Source organism: Ambystoma mexicanum, chromosome 3p, assembly GCF_040938575.1.
Source record: "Ambystoma mexicanum isolate Mex_15411 chromosome 3p, UKY_AmexF1_1, whole genome shotgun sequence".
NCBI classification, from domain to species: Eukaryota; Metazoa; Chordata; class Amphibia; order Caudata; family Ambystomatidae; genus Ambystoma; species Ambystoma mexicanum.
In genome coordinates this window covers 856229174-856250657 of record NC_090925.1, presented here as the reverse complement: position 1 = coordinate 856250657, position 21484 = coordinate 856229174, and the positions used below count along the sequence as shown (strand labels likewise).

General features: G+C 47.4%; 1 protein-coding gene across 1 annotated transcript in view; it reads left to right on the top strand.

The window, feature by feature from the left end:
• The window catches only part of SEZ6L2 (seizure related 6 homolog like 2), a 288620-nt gene extending 273305 nt beyond the window's left edge, over positions 1-15315 (top strand). Inside the window, exon 18 of the mRNA XM_069652000.1 lies at positions 10897-15315. Within this exon, the coding sequence (XP_069508101.1) occupies positions 10897-10926 (30 nt within the window). The 3' untranslated portion in view covers positions 10927-15315. The remainder of the gene's footprint in view (positions 1-10896) is intronic.
• Positions 15316-21484: the final 6169 nt, after the last annotated feature.

The following is a 21484-nucleotide window of genomic DNA, read 5'->3' as shown; positions in this document are numbered from 1 at the left end:
CGCACTGTTTCTGGGAGCGAAGCTCGACACAGTGTCCCTTCTGCCCTCCCCGTCGGAGGAAAGGACCAGGTCCATCCTGGGCAAGGTACAGCGGATGTTGGTTTCCGACGCGGCCAAGGTGAGGTCCATCAAGTCCCTCCTCGGAATGATGTCTTCTTGCATCTACCTCATTCCCATGTGCAGGCTCCGGATGCGCCCGTTGCAGGAGTTCCTGGACGCGCGCTGGATCCAAACGACGGGCGGCTTCGAGGAGAGGATCACACTCGACGAGAGTTTCCACCGAGCGGTCCGGTGGTGGGGCAACCGCGCGCATCTGACGGCGGGCATGGACTTCCAGACCCCAGACCACCAGGAGACAGTGACCACGGATGCCTCCCTGGAAGGGTGGGGAGCGCACACCGAAAATCTGCACGCGAGAGGCCTTTGGCTCCCGACGGAGAAGTCCCTCCATATCAACGTCCTGGAGCTCCGTGCAGTGTTCTGGGCCCTCAGGTCCTTCCTTCCGTCCCTCAAGGGCAAGGTGGTGAGGATCTTCACCGACAACACCACCACCATGTTTTACATCAGGAAACAGGGCGGAACCAGGTCCCCAGCGCTGTCCAAGGAGGCGCAGGACCTGTGGCATTGGGCCGTCGCCCAAAGGATGTTTCTGGTGCCGTTTCATCTGGCAGGGATAAAAAACACCATCGCCGACTCACTCAGCAGGGAGCTGCGCTCGTGCCACGAGTGGGAACTACGGCAGGATCTAGTGGATCGCCTCTTCCGACGGTGGGGCACACCCCAGATCGACCTGTTCGCGACGGCGACGAACTCCAAGTGCCGGAGGTTCGCCAGCAGGTTTCCCCAGGCGAGGAGCATGGGCGATGCTTTCTCGTTCCCCTGGGAGGGCCTGTTCCTCTACGCGTTCCCTCCTTTGCCACTGCTAATCCGGCTCGTCAACCAGCTCAAGAGGTCACGGTGCAGGATGATCCTCGTCGCACCTGCGTGGCCGAGGCAGATATGGTTCCCGGACCTTCTGGACTTGTCAGCGTCCCCGCCAATCAAGCTGCCGGTGGACGCGGATCTACTCTCCAGGGAAGGAGGCGCCATCCTCCACCACGACCCGAAATCACTGAACTTGCAGGCCTGGCTCCTGCAGCGCTAGAGTTTGGAGGATACGACATACCGGCCGACTGCAGAGAGGTTCTTGCAAAGGCCAGGGCGTCCTCGACTCTTAAATGCTACGGACACAAATGGAAGAGGTTCTCTGTCTGGTGCCACGCACAGAAGATTAACCCTCTACGGATTACGGCTCCCCAAGTACTGCCGTACCTGCTGACGCTGGCCAAAGCTGGACTGGCACACGCGTCCATCAAGATTCATCTTGCTGCGATCTCCCGATACACCAGAACCACGGGCCGGACGTCCTTGTGGTCTCTGTAACGCTCACCTGATTCTCGCAGAGGCGCCGGTCTTGACTGGGCGACTACCGTATCTTCAAAGGTGATGTGCAGCACCCGGTTGGCTCTTTGGGCTGGACCTCTGTGCCCTGTATGCCTGACGTGCAGAGTAAGATGTCTGCAGATAGAAAATACGGGGTTAATGAACTGGGGTTATTGGGGTGTCCCTATCTCTTTCCTCTTCTCCTCTCCTGTAGACCCCCACAGGTTAACGCTCTCACCTTAGGTAAGTGAATGCCGAGCTCTCCATCTGCCTCGGGGCAGGGTGCTGTAACCAGTTTCTTCACCGGATAGGTAGCGCAGGCCTCTTGACTTCAGAGGACTGCTGTCCGTCGTTTACTGCACGAACGGTAAGTTTCGAGTAACTCAAATGTCTTTAAAGTCTTTAATAATGATGTCTCTTGTTTTGCAGGGTTCCGGCGATGGCGGATGACGGGCTGAAGTGCCTTGAAGATGGAGCCCGTGTGATGAATAGAAGCGCCTGGAAGCACGTAAGTAAGCGCTTGTTGCCAGCTTCACAATGTGCTCTAACTGTCTTTTTATTTTGCAGGTACAAGTTCGGAGCGGCTGCAGGGTGCCGGGATACCCACTGGGTTAGATGTGGAAAGGAGTAATGGCACGTGAGTATTAAAGTTCCCCAATGTCTTTAAACGCACCTTGTTTTGTCTTTCAGATGTGGGATGCAGCGCCGAAGGCCTCCGGAGCGTGCGAAGAGTTGGTAAGCTTTTGTCTTTCAGATGCCGGAATACAGTGTGAAGACCTCCGGAGGGCACGAAGAGTAGGTAAGCCTTTGCCTTTCAGATGCCGGAATGCTAACCTGTTCTTTCTTGTCTTTATAGGTGTTGCTGAAGACTGGATTCAGGATGGTAAGCCTTTTTCCTTAGGCCCAGGATCAGATGCAGAAGACACGATGAGCGTTCTGCTGCAGAGGATGCAGAATAACGCAAAGCAAGATTCATCCACCGGGTGTGGTTTAAATAGCCTCCTGTAGTGCTTAGGTGTCTCCTTCCACAGCCACGCCTAAGTAAGAAAAGAGTTCCTGGTAAGAAAAGAGTTCCTGCCTTCCAGAAGAGTTCCAGTGTTCTGCATCTAGGGAGTGGCTCCAGCCCCACCCAACAGGAAAAGTAGTTCCAAACAGAAGAGGATCAGAGGCTCAACTGGCAGGCAAGTAAGCAGCATGGTCTGCTGCAGGTAAGTCCACCCAAGCATTATGAGCCCGGCGCTTCCAGCGCTGGGACTGGGCATATTTATGAGCCTGGTGCCACTGGCGCCAGGACTGGGTCCAAAAGGTCCCCATTGGGACTGGTTGGCACTCGGAACCTGGGTTATGGATCTGCTTCCAAGGGAGTTGGGAACACCCTGACCTTTTGGAAGCAGAGATCATGACAGTACCCCCCCTCAAGGCCCCTCCCAAACCGGGCTTCTCCGGGGGTTTTGGCTTGTCAGGAAATGTTCGGTGAAATCTTTTGATTAGGCGAGGAGCGTGGACATATTCAGCAGGTTCCCAGGATCTCTCTTGGGGGCCGTAGCCTTTCCAGTCAATTAGGTAGAATAGTTTAGATTTGGAGATCTTGGAGTCCAGAATGCTTTTGACTTCAAACTCGAGTTCTCCATCAACTAGGATAGGTTTTGGAGATTTGGTTAGTCGGGTTTGAGGTTGCACGGGTTTTAATAGAGAGACGTGGAAGACCGGATGTATCTTCATGTGCGGGGGCAAGTCCATCTTGACCGCTACTGGGTTTACTATGGTAGTGATGGAATAGGGACCAAGGTATCTTGGGTTGAATGTGCGTGGCCCTTTTAGAGATAGATATTTGGTGGATAACCAGACTTGATCCCCTACTTGATAGTGAGGGGCTTCCTTCCGATGTTGATCTGCTCCTTTCTTGTATTGTTCTTTAGCCCTTTGAAGGTGAGAAACAGCTTCCTTAAAGGCTTGGGTGATTGTAGAATGCAGGTAGTCTACTGCTGGTGTTTCAAGATCTTGGAGGGGATCCAACTCCGAGGTTCGAAGGTGACTGCCGTACAAAAGAAAAAATGGGGTTTTCCCAGTTCCCGAATGGACAGAGTTATTGTAGGCATACTCGGCTATCCAAAGGATATCTTTCCAAGTTTTTTCAGTTTGTTGCAGCATGCAGCGTAAATACTGTTCCAGAGTTTGATTGGTCCTCTCGGTTTGTCCGTCGGTCTGAGGGTGGTGACTGGTCGATAGTCTCACATCAATTTGAGCCGACCGACAGCAACTTCGCCAAAAATGAGAAATAAATTGACTACCTCGATCCGAAATTAGAACCGAAGGAAAACCGTGCAGTCGGACGATGTTTTCGAGAAATTCTCGGGCCAGAGTTGCTGCTGTTGGCAAGCCTTTGAGCGGAATGAAATGCGCCATCTTGGAGAATAAGTCCACGATTACTAGAATCGTATTGTATCCGGAGCATGGAGGTAGATCGGTGATGAAGTCCATAGAAAGCGTATGCCAAGGGCGAGGTGGGATGTCAATAGGGCGTAAGAGGCCTGCTGGTCTTTCCTTTTGACTCTTGTTTTGGGCGCATACTCCACAGGACATTATAAAGTCTCTGATATCTTTTTTCCAAGACGGCCACCAGAAGTAGCGCTTGATCTTTTCTGAGGTCTTGGCTATACCGGGATGACCTTCCATTAAAGAGTCGTGATAACAAGAGATTACTTTTTTCTGTAAATCTGTGCTGGGTAGGTATAATCGTTCTTGGAAATACAATAAGTTGTCCTTTACTGCAAAGTCCTTTCCCTGCAGATGCCAATTCTGTATGTCTGCTGGAGTTACAAGTTGCCTGGCTTTATCCTTAACTTCCTCTATGGATTCTGTGGCGATTACACCCAGAATTCTTTGTTCGGGAATGATTGGTACAGGTTTAGGGTTGATCAAGTGTTCTTCCACTCCCATCCGAGAAAGGGCATCAGCTTTACCGTTTTTTGTACCAGGTCGATAGGTAATTATGAAGTCAAACTCGGCAAAGAATAATGCCCAACGGAGTTGTCTAGAGGATTGGGCTTTTGCGGTTTTCAAATATTGCAGGTTTCGGTGATCCGTAATCACAGTAACGGTGTGTCGGGCCCCCAGCAGATAATGCCGCCAAGCCTTAAAGGCAGACTTGATAGCCAGAAGTTCCTTGTCAGTAATCGTGTAATTGACTTCAGGAGGCGAGAATTTGCGGGACCTAAATGCCACGGGATGCAACTGATTGGTTACCGGGTCCTTTTGTGATAGAACTGCCCCCATGGCAAGGCTTGAAGCATCAGTTTCCACGATGTAGGGGAGTTCGGGGCGAGGGTGTTTTAAGATTGGTGCAGAGATAAATTTAGTCTTCAAATCCTGGAAAGCTTGTTCCGCCTCGGTAGACCATTCAAAACGTTTGTTTTTCTTTAACAAGGCAGTGATGGGCTGGACTATTCGAGAGAACTCGGGGATAAACCTGCGGTAAAAGTTAGCGAAGCCTAACATGCTTTGCACACCTTTTACGGAAGATGGTGATGGCCATTTGAGAACTGCATCGACCTTCTTTGAATCCATACGCACTCCGCCAGGCGATAATATGAATCCCAAGAATTCAACTTCAGTCACGTTGAAAACACATTTTTCCAACTTAGCGAAAAGTTTGTGTTGACGCAATCTTTCGAGGACCATTTTCACGTGTTTCCGATGTTCAGATTCCGATGAAGAATAAACGAGAATGTCGTCGATGTAAACAACAACACACACATCTATGAGCTCTCTGAGGGCATCGTTCATAAAATATTGAAAGGCGGCCGGGGCATTGCAAAGTCCGAAGGGCATGACCTGATATTCAAATAGCCCATACTTGGTGCGGAAGGCCGTCTTCCATTCATCGCCCTCTTTTACTCGTACCAAGTGGTAAGCTCCTCTAAGATCCAGCTTTGTATATATGCATGCTTTTCTGACTTGGTCCAGGAGTTCAGGGATCAAAGGTAACGGATATCTATTCTTAACGGTGATCTGGTTCAGGGAGCGATAATCGATACAAGTTCTAAGGTCTCCTTCCTTTTTTGGAACGAAGAACAAAGCTGAAGAGGCAGGGGACTTGGAAGGACGAATAAACCCATTTGCCAGGTATTGATCCAGGTATTGTCGAAGGTGAAGGTTCTCAGGCTCGGTGAGGGCATAAATTCTACTACAAGGAGGAGTAGATCCAGGTATCAGGTCTATCTGGCAGTCATAAGACCTATGAGGAGGTAGAGAGTTAGCCTGCTCCTTCCGGAAAACATCTTGGTATTCTATGTATTCGGGAGGTAACTGGGGAGTCTCTGAAGAAATTGCTGCCAGTGCAACACCAGGTGGAGGGTGACAAGTAGAGACACATTCTGGAAACTGGACCGTTCTTGCTGGCCAATCGATCAGAGGATTGTGTTTCTCTAACCAAGGTATTCCTAGAATAATCTGGAACTGAGGGGCCTTGATCACATCGAACACGATCTTCTCATGGTGTCCATCTTGACTTACTAGCGTCACCTCTTGAGTGGTATGCGTTACTGGCCCGGAGGCTATCTCCGTACCATCCACCGTAGTAATGACGTCCTTTACAGCCTTGGGACAAAGAGTTAGATTCATCCTCAAAACCATTTCATGATCCACATAATTGCCGATGGCACCGCTGTCGACGTAAGCTTCAATTGCATGTAATCGATCCGGATTATCAGGGCTAATGAGGACCATGGGTATCACGAAATGCGAGGTCACGGAACTGGTTTTCACGCTCGGCAAGAGGACCTCTATTCTTGTCGGGCGAGGTTGTTTCCCTGCTCAGAGTTTGTAACTGTGGTAACTGCAGCTCCTACTGCCTTCTTGACAGGTTTCACCGGACAGTCTCGAAGAAAGTGCCCTGAGTTCCCGCAATATAGGCATAATTGCAACTGTTTTCTCCTTTCCCGCTCCCTTTCTGTTAGAGGACCTTTCAGACCCCCTATTTGCATGGGTTCCCCGGAGTCTACTCCTTTGGAAGGAGTTGGCGGTTTGGAAAATACTCGGGCATCAAACTTGGAATGATCGGCCTTCCTGTTCTGCAGTCTGTGATCTATTTGAACGACCAAGTCTATATAATCCGAACAATCTTGTGGGGGATTCACTACTTGGGCTAAAACGTCTTTGAGCTCTCCACGTAGACCTCTATAAAACAGCGTAATCCTTTTGTCCTCAGGCCATTGAGTTTCCACTATTAGTCTATTGAAAGATGCAATATAAGCCAAAAGGTCTTGATTACCCTGTCGCAACGAAAGAAGCTCATTGTCCAAGGCCTGCCCCTGTGCATGTCTTGCGAACAGTTTTTCCATACTAAGCTGAAAGGCTTGAAAATCATGGAGAACCGGATCATCTTGATTAACTATAGGGATCGACCAGTCTGCCGCATTGCCACTAAGGTACGAAAGTACAAAAGCTACTTTAGCTTGATCAGTTGGAAAGGCTGCTGGCCGGCATAAGAAGTGCAACCGGCACTGATTGATAAATACCGCAAACCTCTTTGGGTCACCACAAAATCGTTCGGGCGGAGCCAGAGGTACATTCCCAGGTAGGTTGATCTGCACTGGATTCATAGAGGATGTTGAAGGAAGATTTGCCCCTGATGCGGGTAGCGGGGTCTGTCCGGCTTGTGACTGTAGCAATTATCTAGCAAGATCATCTGTTCTCTCCTTGGAAATAATTAGTTCCCTTCTTAGAGCGTTCGTTTCCTGACGAGCTGCATGCACTTCTGCCCTTAGTTCCCCAAGTAACCGGGCTAGGTGGTCAGTATCCGAGGTTTCCATAGCGCCTGGGCGAGAGTTTTGCGGTAGGCTTTGCGTTCTGTAACGCTCACCTGATTCTCGCAGAGGCGCCGGTCTTGACTGGGCGACTACCGTATCTTCAAAGGTGATGTGCAGCACCCGGTTGGCTCTTTGGGCTGGACCTCTGTGCCCTGTATGCCTGACGTGCAGAGTAAGATGTCTGCAGATAGAAAATACGGGGTTAATGAACTGGGGTTATTGGGGTGTCCCTATCTCTTTCCTCTTCTCCTCTCCTGTAGACCCCCACAGGTTAACGCTCTCACCTTAGGTAAGTGAATGCCGAGCTCTCCATCTGCCTCGGGGCAGGGTGCTGTAACCAGTTTCTTCACCGGATAGGTAGCGCAGGCCTCTTGACTTCAGAGGACTGCTGTCCGTCGTTTACTGCACGAACGGTAAGTTTCGAGTAACTCAAATGTCTTTAAAGTCTTTAATAATGATGTCTCTTGTTTTGCAGGGTTCCGGCGATGGCGGATGACGGGCTGAAGTGCCTTGAAGATGGAGCCCGTGTGATGAATAGAAGCGCCTGGAAGCACGTAAGTAAGCGCTTGTTGCCAGCTTCACAATGTGCTCTAACTGTCTTTTTATTTTGCAGGTACAAGTTCGGAGCGGCTGCAGGGTGCCGGGATACCCACTGGGTTAGATGTGGAAAGGAGTAATGGCACGTGAGTATTAAAGTTCCCCAATGTCTTTAAACGCACCTTGTTTTGTCTTTCAGATGCGGGATGCAGCACCGAAGGCCTCCGGAGCGTGCGAAGAGTTGGTAAGCTTTTGTCTTTCAGATGCCGGAATACAGTGTGAAGACCTCCGGAGGGCACGAAGAGTAGGTAAGCCTTTGCCTTTCAGATGCCGGAATGCTAACCTGTTCTTTCTTGTCTTTATAGGTGTTGCTGAAGACTGGATTCAGGATGGTAAGCCTTTTTCCTTAGGCCCAGGATCAGATGCAGAAGACACGATGAGCGTTCTGCTGCAGAGGATGCAGAATAACGCAAAGCAAGATTCATCCACCGGGTGTGGTTTAAATAGCCTCCTGTAGTGCTTAGGTGTCTCCTTCCACAGCCACGCCTAAGTAAGAAAAGAGTTCCTGGTAAGAAAAGAGTTCCTGCCTTCCAGAAGAGTTCCAGTGTTCTGCATCTAGGGAGTGGCTCCAGCCCCACCCAACAGGAAAAGTAGTTCCAAACAGAAGAGGATCAGAGGCTCAACTGGCAGGCAAGTAAGCAGCATGGTCTGCTGCAGGTAAGTCCACCCAAGCATTATGAGCCCGGCGCTTCCAGCGCTGGGACTGGGCATATTTATGAGCCTGGTGCCACTGGCGCCAGGACTGGGTCCAAAAGGTCCCCATTGGGACTGGTTGGCACTCGGAACCTGGGTTATGGATCTGCTTCCAAGGGAGTTGGGAAAACCCTGACCTTTTGGAAGCAGAGATCATGACAGTCTCATCGTCTGGTGAAAGAGTTCATGAAGGGACTGTTCAGATCGTTCCCGCCGGTGAAGGCTCCGGCCCCGGCGTGGGAGCTCAACGTGGTGCTGACCAAGCTCATGGGACCTCCGTTCGAGCCTCTGCACTCGGCCCCGTTGAAGTTTCTGTCGTGGAAAACAGCGTTTCTTGTGGCCATCACCTCCGCACGACGGGTGGGAGAGATCCAGGCCCTTTCCTGCAAGGCCCCGTACTTGACTTTTCACGACACGAGGGTAGTGCTCAGGACACACCCCTCCTTCATGCCCAAGGTACCGTCGGACTTCCATCTCGACGAACCCTTGGTGTTGCCTGTGTTCTTCCCGTCGCCTTCGTCGCCGGCTGAGAGGACTTTGCACTCGCTGGATGTGGCTAGAGCGCTGAAGTTCTACGTGGACCGCACGAAGTGTTTTCGGAAGATGTCACAACTCTTTGTGAACTTTGGACCTGTCAATCAGGGGAAGGCTCTCTCGAAGGCTTCCATTTCCAGATGGCTCTCCGGCTGTATCATGTACTGTCATCGGTTGGCAAACTGACCGCTGCCTGGCCGTCCGAGAGCCCATTCCACCAGAGCGATCGCAGCTACCACGGCGTTCCTTTCTGGTGTGCCCCTGCTGGACATATGCAGGGCTGCTACGTGGAGGTCGACGCACACCTTCACGAAATTCTACTGCGTTGATCGGGATTCCAGGGAGGAGTCCAGGGTCGGCCAAGCAGTGCTGCGCAACCTGTTCGCCTGAGGTGAGCCTGGTGAGGAGGTAAGATGCTTAATGTTGAGTTTGATGTACTGCTTAATGTTGAGCCTTTGCCACCTCCCGTGGTTGTGCATGTGTGTACTGCTATGTATTCTTTATTCATGAGCATGTGAATCCATGCCAGACCCCATGCTGGAGAAGGAACAAGTTACTTACCTGTAACTGTTGTTCTCCAGCATGGGTCTGGCATGGATTCACATGCGAACCCTCCCGCCTACCCCTCTGCAGCTCTTCACTTGGTCATACTGCCACTTCATGTGCTTCCAAATCTGAAGATGGCTGCCAGAGGCGGTGCTTAGGTAGAGGGCAGTCATTGGCTGTGGTCAGTATGACGCAGAGACCAGTGATTGGTTATTACTACGAAAGACAGATCAGAAACGAAACTGATACTGGTTTTTTCTTTACCGAGGATTCCCAGCCTGACGCGGGGAATATTCATGAGCATGTGAATCCATGCCAGACCCATGCTGGAGAACAACAGTTACAGGTAAGTAACTTGTTCCTTCCATCTTTGGAGAACTGTCTGTTACCCTTGCCAACCCTCAAGTTAGCCTTCTTCCATTTTGTGAGATCCTTGGGTTCCACTGACTGATTTGGTTTTCTTTATGCCAGCTTTGTCTATTTCATTCCTCGTCCCATTCAGCGCTCAGACCACTCCAGCCCCCATAAGCAGCAAAACTGGTGCTAAGTGAATTTGAAATATTTTTTAATGTAGGTGCAAACGTTATATAATTTGATACTGCAAGGTCAAATTACCCTATGGTTTTTTTTAAAGGAGCATCTATCATTACAGGTGACATTTTTCACCAAATGTATAGTGGCGTGGGCAAACATTCAGTGGAGGTGTTAGATTATGGTTCACAGGAGAAAAAGCAAACCTGAACGTACTACACCAATTGAAATAGGAATCACATGGCTTCTATGTTCATTGGCCTCCTTGTTCAAGTTCATTGGCCTCCTTGTTTCATATACTTAGTTTTTTCTATCAGTTTTCTATCAGTTATGCAAAAATCTCTCTCAATAATACCAATATAGGCTACACCTCATGCTCCAGTTACAGAAACCTGATCCTTCAAGATTCACTTCCTCACCCATTGCTCCATCTCCTACCCCATGTCCTCATAGTAAAAGGAACATGTTACCAATTACTTAAAATATTTACTGCATGTTTCAAGACTACACACAGTCTAGTCTTGGCAGAGCACTTACATAAAATGTGCCACTCATAGGGTTTTGTAGAACAACAAAGTCTATCCTCACTGTAATCATTAAATCATTAACAGATGGTGCACGAAAAAAGGGAAAGGTCCCCTAAATATTTCAAAATACCAAACTTCTGGCTATTAAAAATGTTTGTTCTTTGGAGATGTCTTGAGAATTTTGCAAGTTACGGACCTTTTCGGTCAACGCTTTTCTGTTTTCTTTTCCCCTGCAGGACACAAGGGAGTATGAAGTGTCTATCTGAAAGAGCCATTACAGAAGTAACAAGCGGAGAAAAAAAATAAACAATAAGAAAAAAAGACGAATCAAAAAGTGGGGGGGAGGGCGGGTGGAGGGGAAGGGCGGGTGGAAACATTTTTAATCCCATTTTGTTCCCAGAGTGACCATCTTTTACTGTTGCCCGTGACCTTTGCCCCCTCGCCATCCACTTCCCTCTGCTCTTAACTACTGCCTCTGACGCGTCACCATTGCCTTTTTGCCAGTCATGTGACTCTTCACCCTTTGTAAATAATGTCAGTTGTGCCAAATCCCACATTGCACTTTTTTATTTCTTGCGCGTCACTGTGGTATCGTAACCAAGGAGAGGCTGGTTAAACAGATGAGAGGCAGGCGGAAAGTTGAGAGTGGGGATGTGCTGGTAATGAACAGAGAGGTTCATGGGCAGCAAGCAGATTGAGACAACCTAGGCTAAACATTGAACTGCTTAAGCTGCTGATTGTTGACCTTTGTGGATCATGCTCAGTTCGCCATCTTGATTTGGACTTTGAGCAGCGTCATCCATTTTGGTTTAATTTCAGTTACTCACTGTTTGGGATTCGTGTTGTGGCAGTTGTATGCAAACTAACTGCTGACTCAATAACCCCTTTAAATCGAGAGTGTAGACCATTCCTGGCTTAGTCCACCAGTCATCGCAGTACCAATCTAGGCCTCCCAAAAACAGACCATAAAGTCTAACTGACAGTACTCGTAATTACTCCTCACTCTCCGAACATGAGCTAATAGACCAGCTCTGTGCTAGTAGGAGACCCATATTCAACAAGCCCTCATTTTTGGTCTATTATTTAGTTTTTGTTACTTAACAATATTTCTACCATTTGGAAAAGAATAGCAGCTTTTCGATCTCTCTACTAGTGGCATATGGGATCCCATTGCCCATGCCAGCTCATGAGACGCCAAATCGCTTTTGCTTATTTCAGACTCAGATCTCATGTCCTCAGGGTTTGATGGGTCAAAGTTTGAATCTCACTCTGCCACCATCACTGACAATGTTCTGCTGCTCTGCTGTTAATGCCATCCTTCCTATTCGAGACCCAGGGCTATCAGGGGGCATCAAATGTGGGCACCCATCCACTGAGCTAACAGTGCACCATCCCTCACCGTTCTTGCCATAATCCCTCAGTGGCGCTCACCGTCCCCTGCCACACCCAATGCTTTTCTCTGTCACACGCTAAACTCTGCAATGCTGTTGTTGAATATGCACATATTATTGTATGTTTACTATTCACGATTAATTCTTCAGAAGGTGAATATTTTTTCAGTGGAAATGATGGGACGGTAAAAGTGATAGGCTAGGGTAATAAAAAAAACTATGTTGAACCATATTGGATTTTCTACCAAGAAGGGTCTTGGGTGAAAAGCTGTCCTTTTACGATAAGATGGCCTATCTAGCCTCCTCCAGAGCTGTGCAGTCTTGTGTTTTGGAGCTACTTGTCCGTTCTTTCCGGAAAAGGAAATAGATGGAATGTGTTTTTGTGGCTGAACTAAATAAGACGTGGCACCGCTTTTTTTTTTTGGTGCAGGGGCATGCCGACTCGTGCCAATGCATGCCCATCCGTCGAAGCAGGAGAGGCAAAGGAAAAGAGAGGCGAGCCTAGCCTGCAAGCATTTTTGATGCTCCTTAGCTAGGGTAAATCACATTTTTTAAAAAGAGGCCTGCTTTGGCAAAGTTGATCCATTCTGCAGGTAATTGTGGGTCAAGTGTGAATTTCTAATTTGTTTAAACAACATTTACTATATTTGTTAAAATGGAAAATATCAAGTAGTCATCTCTGTCTCCATTGTATTAACATATCATTAAATATAATATGATGTAATAAATATGATCTATATTAAGACAGTATTTTTATTTATTGCAGTTACATTATGTAAAAAGAGTAACATTATAATTATGTATGTATTATTACTGCATATATATGCATTATTTATTTAATTGTTATGTTATTGAAAATACAATACAAGGCAGAGAAAGGGACGTCCTGCTATAGGTCACATAGACTGCATGCTGTTTTCCACTGGCTGATGGACACCTCTTTGTTGCTGCACAGCTATCATGATTGATACAAAGTATCCAATAGGATTGGTTTACTTAAGTTTCAACTATTTAAATGTTGATCTGTTTTGCTTTCAAAGGCGTTGAATTTGATACTCTACTTTTGAAGCTGCGACATTTTTACTGCAAAAATAAAAATGCTCTTCTCACTGGTTTACTTTACCTACTCTGAGGAGACAGAGAGAGGGCTAACAGGAAGAAAGCTCTCCCTGTGTATTCTGGGAGGCTGTTGGGTTATGAAGGATCAAAAAGCACCAGTGACATATTGAAGCTGTCAGCAAGATAAAGAAAGGACAAAGGTGTTTCCCTAATTGTGATATGCCTCCGGAAAGTGCATGAGTCACGTAGAGATGTGCTTAGGCATGGGCTCCTGGCACTCGTGCCCTGCGCCTGGTCTGCCACCAACAGGGAAATGCAGACAAGGGTCAGAGCGCTTCAGCTCCCAAAATACAAGATCATTTACAGCATGAGTTATAATTTTGAAAAAGGGGCGCAGCGCAAACATGACGTATCCGCTGATTAACCACTCAAAGCCCATCACCTGAAATGTACATTGAGAACTGGCCACCCACGTGGTTGTGGGGGTCAATGCCTTTCTGAGTGTATGTAGCTCAGACCCACACTGAAAGGCTTTCGCATCCTGGCTCTCCTACTGCACAGCAGGTGTCACGTGGAATAGAGCCGGACGCTCCTCCCATCTGGTGTACAGGAGTATCCCTGAATTATACACCCTTAATGCCTCACTAAAATGTCTGCTTATTTTCGGTTGGAGTACTGGGTTCTGGAAGGTCATAACTTTAAGAGTAAGACGTCAAATTCAATGAGTTGAAAGCAGTACTAAGAGTGGACTTGTTTGGTTTAATTAAAGCACTGACTTTTATTGTTTTTTGTAGTTGTCTTGCAATTATATTCAAACTTTGCCAAAGCAGGCTAGTGTGCGGAAAATACAATGCTGCAACTCTCCAATGTAGAAAGGATACCTTGTTTAAACCATGCATCAATCTCACAGATCTGAGTAAAAAAAAAAATCCAAGGCCGTAAAACAATCCTTTCAGGGTAGAATGAGAAAACGAGCAAAAACGGCCTTCATTTCCGTAATTGTTGGTCTAGCAAATCTTATTTCCTCAGCATCAGGTCTCTTCTTTTGTTTCTCCTGCATTGCTGTTTCCACAAGATTCAAGCATCAAGACAGCCCCCTCAGAAAATGTAACTAAATGGTGCAATGGAACTATCCCTCTTGCCAGTTTAGAACCTGGGATACCAGAAGTGAGTCAATGGGCCTCATTACAAGTCTGCTGGTCCGGAAATAAGGGTGCAGGTAGCAACGTACTACAACTCTGCCTGCCAGAGCAGATGCGCCTGGCAGGCCTAACTTGCTGGGCGCATTGGCACCGGTAGGCAGGGTTGCCATGGAAGCACTGGCACTGCTGACAACAGTGTCAGTGCTTCCGTCCTAGGGGACTCCATGGGAATGGGGCACAACATTTTCCACCGCCTGATATCCCGGGCCGCCAGGATTTGTAATATCCCTGTGGTACTGGGATCTCAGGTGGTGGAAATGGTGTTAAAGTCCGGCGGCAACCTGCCGTCGCCGGACTTGGAATGAGGCCCAGTGCCTCCTAAAGGTCCCGTTGGGCTAAAGCAGTGGCAATCATGTTAGACCTGTCTACTGATGAGTTAGAGCAATTGCATCATTACACTCTAATAGCTTAAGATCATTCACTCGTTAGTTGGAAAATATTGGCACGTTGTGATGACATCATTTCAGAGACAGTGGAGGTGGATGTTTTCAATCTGCGATCTGTGTTCTTCCTGTTGGGCAGTGTTAGGGAGTTTCGCTGGTGCTATTTTATGAAGCTGAAAGAAAAGATATATATATATATATATAAATATAACATTATTGGAAGAATCCACCAGGCCACAAAAGTGTTAAAAAAATGGGAAAGGAACCACAAGTTTTCAGAAAGAATACTAATAAAGAAAGGTGCATTTTTAGAGTAATAATTCACATGTGCAGCTGCTACTGGAAGGGGGTTGGATACACTTGTCTTTATTTCTACGAGTGGCGCGTTTGTTATTGTGGCTCAACCCAACCCCTCCATTGCCTGTTCCCAACCCCCTCCATGTGTATAGGATGAGGGCGGTAGGTGAATGACTGTAAAGTTACATTTTACAAGATTAGGAATCAAGTGGAAAGGGGTTGGGGTGGAGGGAGAGGTAGGCCGGGTGTTTTGGAGGGATGGGAATGGAGATGTGGAGCTAGGTTGGACCTCACAAATAAAAATAAAAAATCTATAAAATTGAGTGGAAGTTATTCTGTCTTTTATCGCTTTGCCGCCTCCCGCTGTCCCAGGGTAAGCCAGTAAATGAGGACTAAGGACCACTCCATGGACCTTTGCGTGGGTTCTCCTCTCACGATGCCAGTATTACAAACTGTGTGCCCACATCTGAATGCCACATTTCATTGTGCAGTGAGAGGGGTGGTTGGAACAGTAGTTACTCACTATGAAGTATGGCTGTGTGCGCCTTAAATGTTTGTGTTAAGAAAGGGTTAATCATAGGTAACTCTTTTGAGTATACAATCTGCTTTGGCAAAGCTTGTGGAAGGTTCCAGAACTTAGACTGTGGCCGTGGCCGAGGAAGCACCATATTGGCGTATTGTCTGTGGACTGAAGGCCTAGTAGAGCATTACCCTGGGAAGAAGTCCTGTGGTTGGCAGTCACCAGGTAAGGTTTACTACAGGGCAGTGGCAGAAAAGAGGCAGTGTTGGAATCCAGCAAGATCTGTGCTTTCACCTCACCAACATTTTCATGGAGAAAAGAATTAAGGAACTGAAAATGAGATCTGATCCCAACTGCCCAGCTAACCACCTGTCCAGGTCAGATCTATGTGAATATGCTAAATCGTATATGGCAGCGTGAAAAAGGACAGTGAGGTACCTTTCTGCCTCCCTGACCCCACATTCCCATGATATATTCCCCTTTACACAGGAAAGCTGTGTCCAGTGTTTTTGGCCCATGCCACAAAAGGCCCATCATAAAGAGCCAGCATGGCCTAGGCCTCACAATTAATCCATATGTTCACCACCTCCAACACTTAAACTTCAGACTCTAATCACAAGTGCTTTAAAAATACAGTTCTCATATCCCCCCCTCAAATCCCCCTAAAGAAGGACTCTGAACTAAGCCATTCTAGGCAGCTACTGACCTTTTGCATGGCCCACAATGCCCAACATCCTATTAAAGGTTGGAATCTTTTGACTATTTCTTTGCAGGATTTTGTCATAGCACTTGCATGTCATTGTAAGGCCGCTGTTGAGTGTTTAAGCAGCAAGCCACCCACCAAGGATGCTTTGGAGCGTCTATGGCCATGGTTAACAGCCAGGTATGATACAGGCAGTCAGGGCTGTCTGTACTAGGTCGTCAATAATCAATACAGTAAACAACTCACCTGGAGCTGCTGCCTTGGTCAGCTTGACGGATTTGCCTGTTCCCGTATGTCTTTTAGGTGTTTGTGTCCTGGTCTATGTAAGAAGGAGAGGGCGTTCCAAACTAGTGAACTCAATCTCGAAAGTACAAGAATTAGTCAAATTTTCAAGGTCTTCCTGAAGAACATAATTAGGTTTTTGAGTCTTTAGGGCTGTGTCCAGATGTGAAGTTCCTTGCATATTGATGCATTTTCATCTAACTGTGTGTTCTTACTAACTTTCATTTTCCAGATCAAAAAAGAGAGGTAGGAAGTGAGGGCTTTGTTTGTCCTGTAGTGCAGGGCCAGTTTTTGTAGGTACCTGGATCCCTTTTCCCAGAATGCCTTTTGCATTATGTGTAAGAACTGTTCAGTATTTCAGTGTGCATTGTAGTACAAGGTAGCAGGTTCAGAGGTTGATAGCCAAAAGAGAAACAACCTCCAGTGTGACTGATAAAGGTTGACTAATCCAAAGGTTGACCCGGCCAAATAGGAGTAAGGTGGGGGGCATGGGTTGGACCTACCCTAAGGTGGCTGCACATCCCACAATCCCAAGCGAACCCCGCCTTAATCAACATCTCAGCGAATAGTGGCAAACGTCTGTCGGGTTATTTTGGAACACTAACATTTGGTCTTCCTGCTAAGGGTGGTGCATAGTCTTGAGGAATACTGTGGAGACCGATTATTAAGGAGAACCAACTTGATGCAGAGGAGGCCCAGTGGCATATGCTGCTCTAAGGAGGAAGTTGGGGGAGCTGGGCTAGCCACAGAGGAAAATGTGCTGCCAGAGACTGCCCAGGAGCCGTCCTTAGTGGAGAGATGAGATTGGAGGGTGAAGGGTGCATGGCCTACTTTGCACCCTTTGCTCGAGATCTGTTCCACTCGGACTGCCCAATCTGCATCGGGGGAATCTGCTGCACTCCTTCCCTTATGAATCGGAGAGAGGGGTGTTGAAGGAAACCGAGGATCACTGATGGGGGATCCACAGAAAGCCGACACAGAGTGGGGACGTGTCCTCCCGCTGTATGTTGTTGATGAAATCCTCATTTTGATGACATGGGTGCAGAGAGTGGACCTTTTTCCATGGTTGCAGGTGGATAAAAAGGGAGTGTGCTACCAGTGTAACATAGCGCAGTGTCTGTAAAAGGGCATGGTGCTCTTGTTGGAGACCCGCTGCAGAACTGATACTCATGTAGCATGATGGGCCAAAGAAGTGGTCTATAGGGGTTATCCCTAACAGCATTCCTTCTGCATTGAGCCTTGGATCATGGCTACTTCCTGGAATTCCAGCCCAGTAGCCTTTGATCACACTGCAGTAAACTATAGCTACAGATCCTTTATGCCGTTTAAAACCACCCTTAAGACTAAAAAGAAGGGCATAGTGCAGTATGCATCCACTGACAACGGGGGCCTTGAACTCCTTCCACCCACTAAGGACAAACACTAAACAGTCTTTGCTGGAAGAAGAAATGATATAACCATTCTCAACTGCCTCCTAGCTCGCGAAGGCTGAAACCAATTCAAGACTGGTCACACTGTACGATAAACTGCAGGGAGAATTTAAGAAAGAGGTTAGCCTAATTAGGCTGGTTCCCTTTGTAAAAAAAAATCTTTATTTATAGAAGAAAAGTAAAAGAAAACCATAACAACAGGTTGCTTTTTGGAAAGTAAACATCATATAGCATTAATCGTTATTAGCCACTCTAGACTTAGACATGTCGTTGGCCCAGATGACATCCTGCAACCAGTCTGACAATGTTGGGGGCTCCCTTCATATCCAACGCAGTAAAATAGCCCTTTTGGCTAGGAGCAGTACTAGGTTTAAAAACGTACGCCTCAGTGGGTTCATATTGGCAACATACCCCAATATGCAATCAGTCGCTGTGAATGACAACTTTGGCCCCAAGGTCTCGTCCAGTACAGTGCAAACCTCCCTCCAGAACCCAGAGAGGGTGGGGCAGTCCCTCAACATATGCGTTAGATGCGCACTCTCGCTACGGGTAAAGTATAGATAGAAATGCAGGCATATAGTGAGTTCTATTGAGTATTTTGAAGTGAATAAAATGGTATCTGGTGTTCAGTGACAATTGTTTTGTTAGCGTGCATATGTGTGACCATTGTGTATCAGTGAAGCTCACTCCCAAGTACTCTTCCCACTTATTTCTAACAGCAAATTTAAGCTCCATTGTGGCTTTTTGCGCAAATTTGCATAACATTGATATGGATTTCTTGCCAATAGATTCAGTTAATATGTATTCTGGGCAGGGGGTGTGTTCCGGCTCTGCCGGCATTAACAGCCAGCACAAGGTCACTGCAGCCCTGGCACCATGATATTAAAACCTTTATAATGACGTGTCCCCCACCCGTGGTTTCATTGCGTCCCATGTAATGAAACTGCCAGACACGAACAAGTCCCCCAGCCACTGTATACCAGCAGTACTCCAGTGGGCGGCTAGCATTGTGTTTAATGTAGGATGTATAGCTCCTTTCCCCCGCAGTGGTAGGTTTCTATCGAACAGTATCACACAGTTAGAGCACCTGAGTAACTTGGCCCAGGTTTCTCGTGTGGCTGCCACCGGGTCTAGACTGTGTATGCGCTGATAGCTATTACCTGCCAGAATTAGTATCAGGGGTTTACCACCTCCGCAGAGTCTCCCAAGTCGCACGCGTGCGGCATCTGATTCCTGCTGTGGCCAGAATATGGTGTAATGGATCTGCGCTACCAAATAGTATAATTCAAAGTCCGGGGACAGCATGCCACCCCGTTTGTATGGTAATGTCAACCTTTGCTATTTCACTCTAATCCGACCATTCCAGGCAAATGAGGAACATATCGCAGTTAATTCTTTAAAGAATAGCCTGCCAGGCCACATTGGTATGTTGTGGAAATAATAGAGCAGCTTCGGGACAATTATAATTTTCACCAGAGATAAACGGCCGGCCACGGATACTGGAAGACAAGACCATCTCTTTAGCTTCGTCTTCAGCGCCTCTATATAATGCTTATAGTTCAGGTCCATTGCCAGCTTGTGGGATCGAGTGATCTATCCCTAGGTATTTAACATTGTTAGGAGCCCATTTCAGCCCGCCTGTGTTATCGGGCCTCTGTGCCATCTGTTAGGTGGAATATCTATGACTTATTACTGTTCAGTCTGAGGCCTGAGTGTTTACCGAATTCGACCAGAGTGGCCAATACCGGCCGGAGGTGTTCATCTGGGTCATTTATACATAATGAAATATCGCCCACATACAGGGATATTGTCTCAGATTTACCACCAATCTTGAGCCCTGCTCTGCTAAACTTGGTGCAGTTCACGTCTGTCAATGGTTCAATGATCAAGGCAAACAGTAATGGCGAAAGGGGTCAGCCCTGTCTGGTGCCCCCCCTTTAACTCTAATACCTGGGACAGCGTGCCATTGGTGTTAATCTTGCATAGGGCGTTATGTACAGTAATTTGACCCACTCTATAAAATTGTGCCCGAACCCATAGTTATCCAGGATCTGGAAAAGGAATGACCAAGAGACTGTATAGAAAGCCTTCTGCATATCCATGCCTATAGTGACTACATTCTGATCTTGTGGGGCTTGTGCAACTATATTATAGAATCTGCGCAAGTTTGGTGCCGTTGACCTGCCAGGTATAAAGCCCGCCTGATCTTCATGTACCATATGGCGCATCAATGGGGATACACTCGTTGCTAAAATCGTGGCAAATATCTTAGCATCTATGTTTATCAGTAACAGCTTGTTTCAGGAGGATAGCTCAGGGACAACACGCTCGGCTTGGAAGCAACATGAAACAAAGCAACACAGGTTCGATCCCCGGGTCTGCACTTAGAAACCTCTGGGTATTAAGAGTGTTACAAATAACCAATAAGACAATTTATAAATATGAGCCGCACTTGTTGGACTCCTTATCCGCTTGAGCAGCAATATAATTACAGCCTCGCTTATTATAGGCGGCCTAGAGTAGTCGCAGAGTAAGTTCTGCTCTGGGTTCCTTGTAAAATTCGGCACTGAGTTCCGTCAGAGCTCAGGGCTTTACCATTAAGTAGACCCTTGAAAGCAGCATTAATCTCCTCAACATCTATCGGTCTTTCTAGAGACATCCATGCCCCTTCCGACAATAGTGTTGTTGGTATCCCTCTCAGGTATTCATCTATTTCTGTTCTTGTGGTTACTCCTTTCAGGGAGTAAAGGTCTGAGTAGAAATCGTAAAATATCGTATTAATGTCCTCCTCCGTGTGTGCAGTGGAGCCATCGGTTCGTACCACACTTGGGATATGTGAAGCACCCTTCTCTGATTTACCCGTCCGTGACAGTAACCTGCCTGACCTGTCTGCCTCCCCATATTGGCAAGCCTATCAAAAAAATATAGTTCCCTGTTGGCCACCTCTCGAAACATGTCAAGGGCTTCCTTTATCTTTAGCCACCCTGTAGGTGAGGGATTAATAGCATATTGTTGTTGTAATCGCGCAAGTTCAGACTCCCTTCTCTTCAATTCTCCTCTAATGGTGTTCAAGACTCCAAATTCGGTCGAGATGGCAACTCCTCTGATGTAAGCCTTAAATGCCTGCCACAGTGTCATGTTACGTGAGACTGAGCCCTCCTTGGGATTGTCATGTTGGCCTTAAGTACAGGGTCTTCTAGTCGGCTGCCTTAAATCGTCAGCGTAGTCTTCCCCTATTCTGTCCCGTCATACACATAGTAAATAGAATCAGTAAGTGCGGGCAGTATTGAACAGTCAATGACCTCGCTTCATATAGTCCCTGCAACCAGCCACATATCTATGCGGCATATCGTGCGTCGACGAGTAAAAAGAGTAGCCTCTTTGGGTGGTATTTAGGGCTCACCATGCATCTTGTAAGCCTAGATCGTCCATATGTATGTGTATGTTACCCACCGCACTAGATAGGGTTCATGTCGGCAATCATCTTTGGTCCAAATATGTATCTAGTATGGTATTAAAGTCGCCACCACACATAATGTTGGCAGTGGGAAATATGG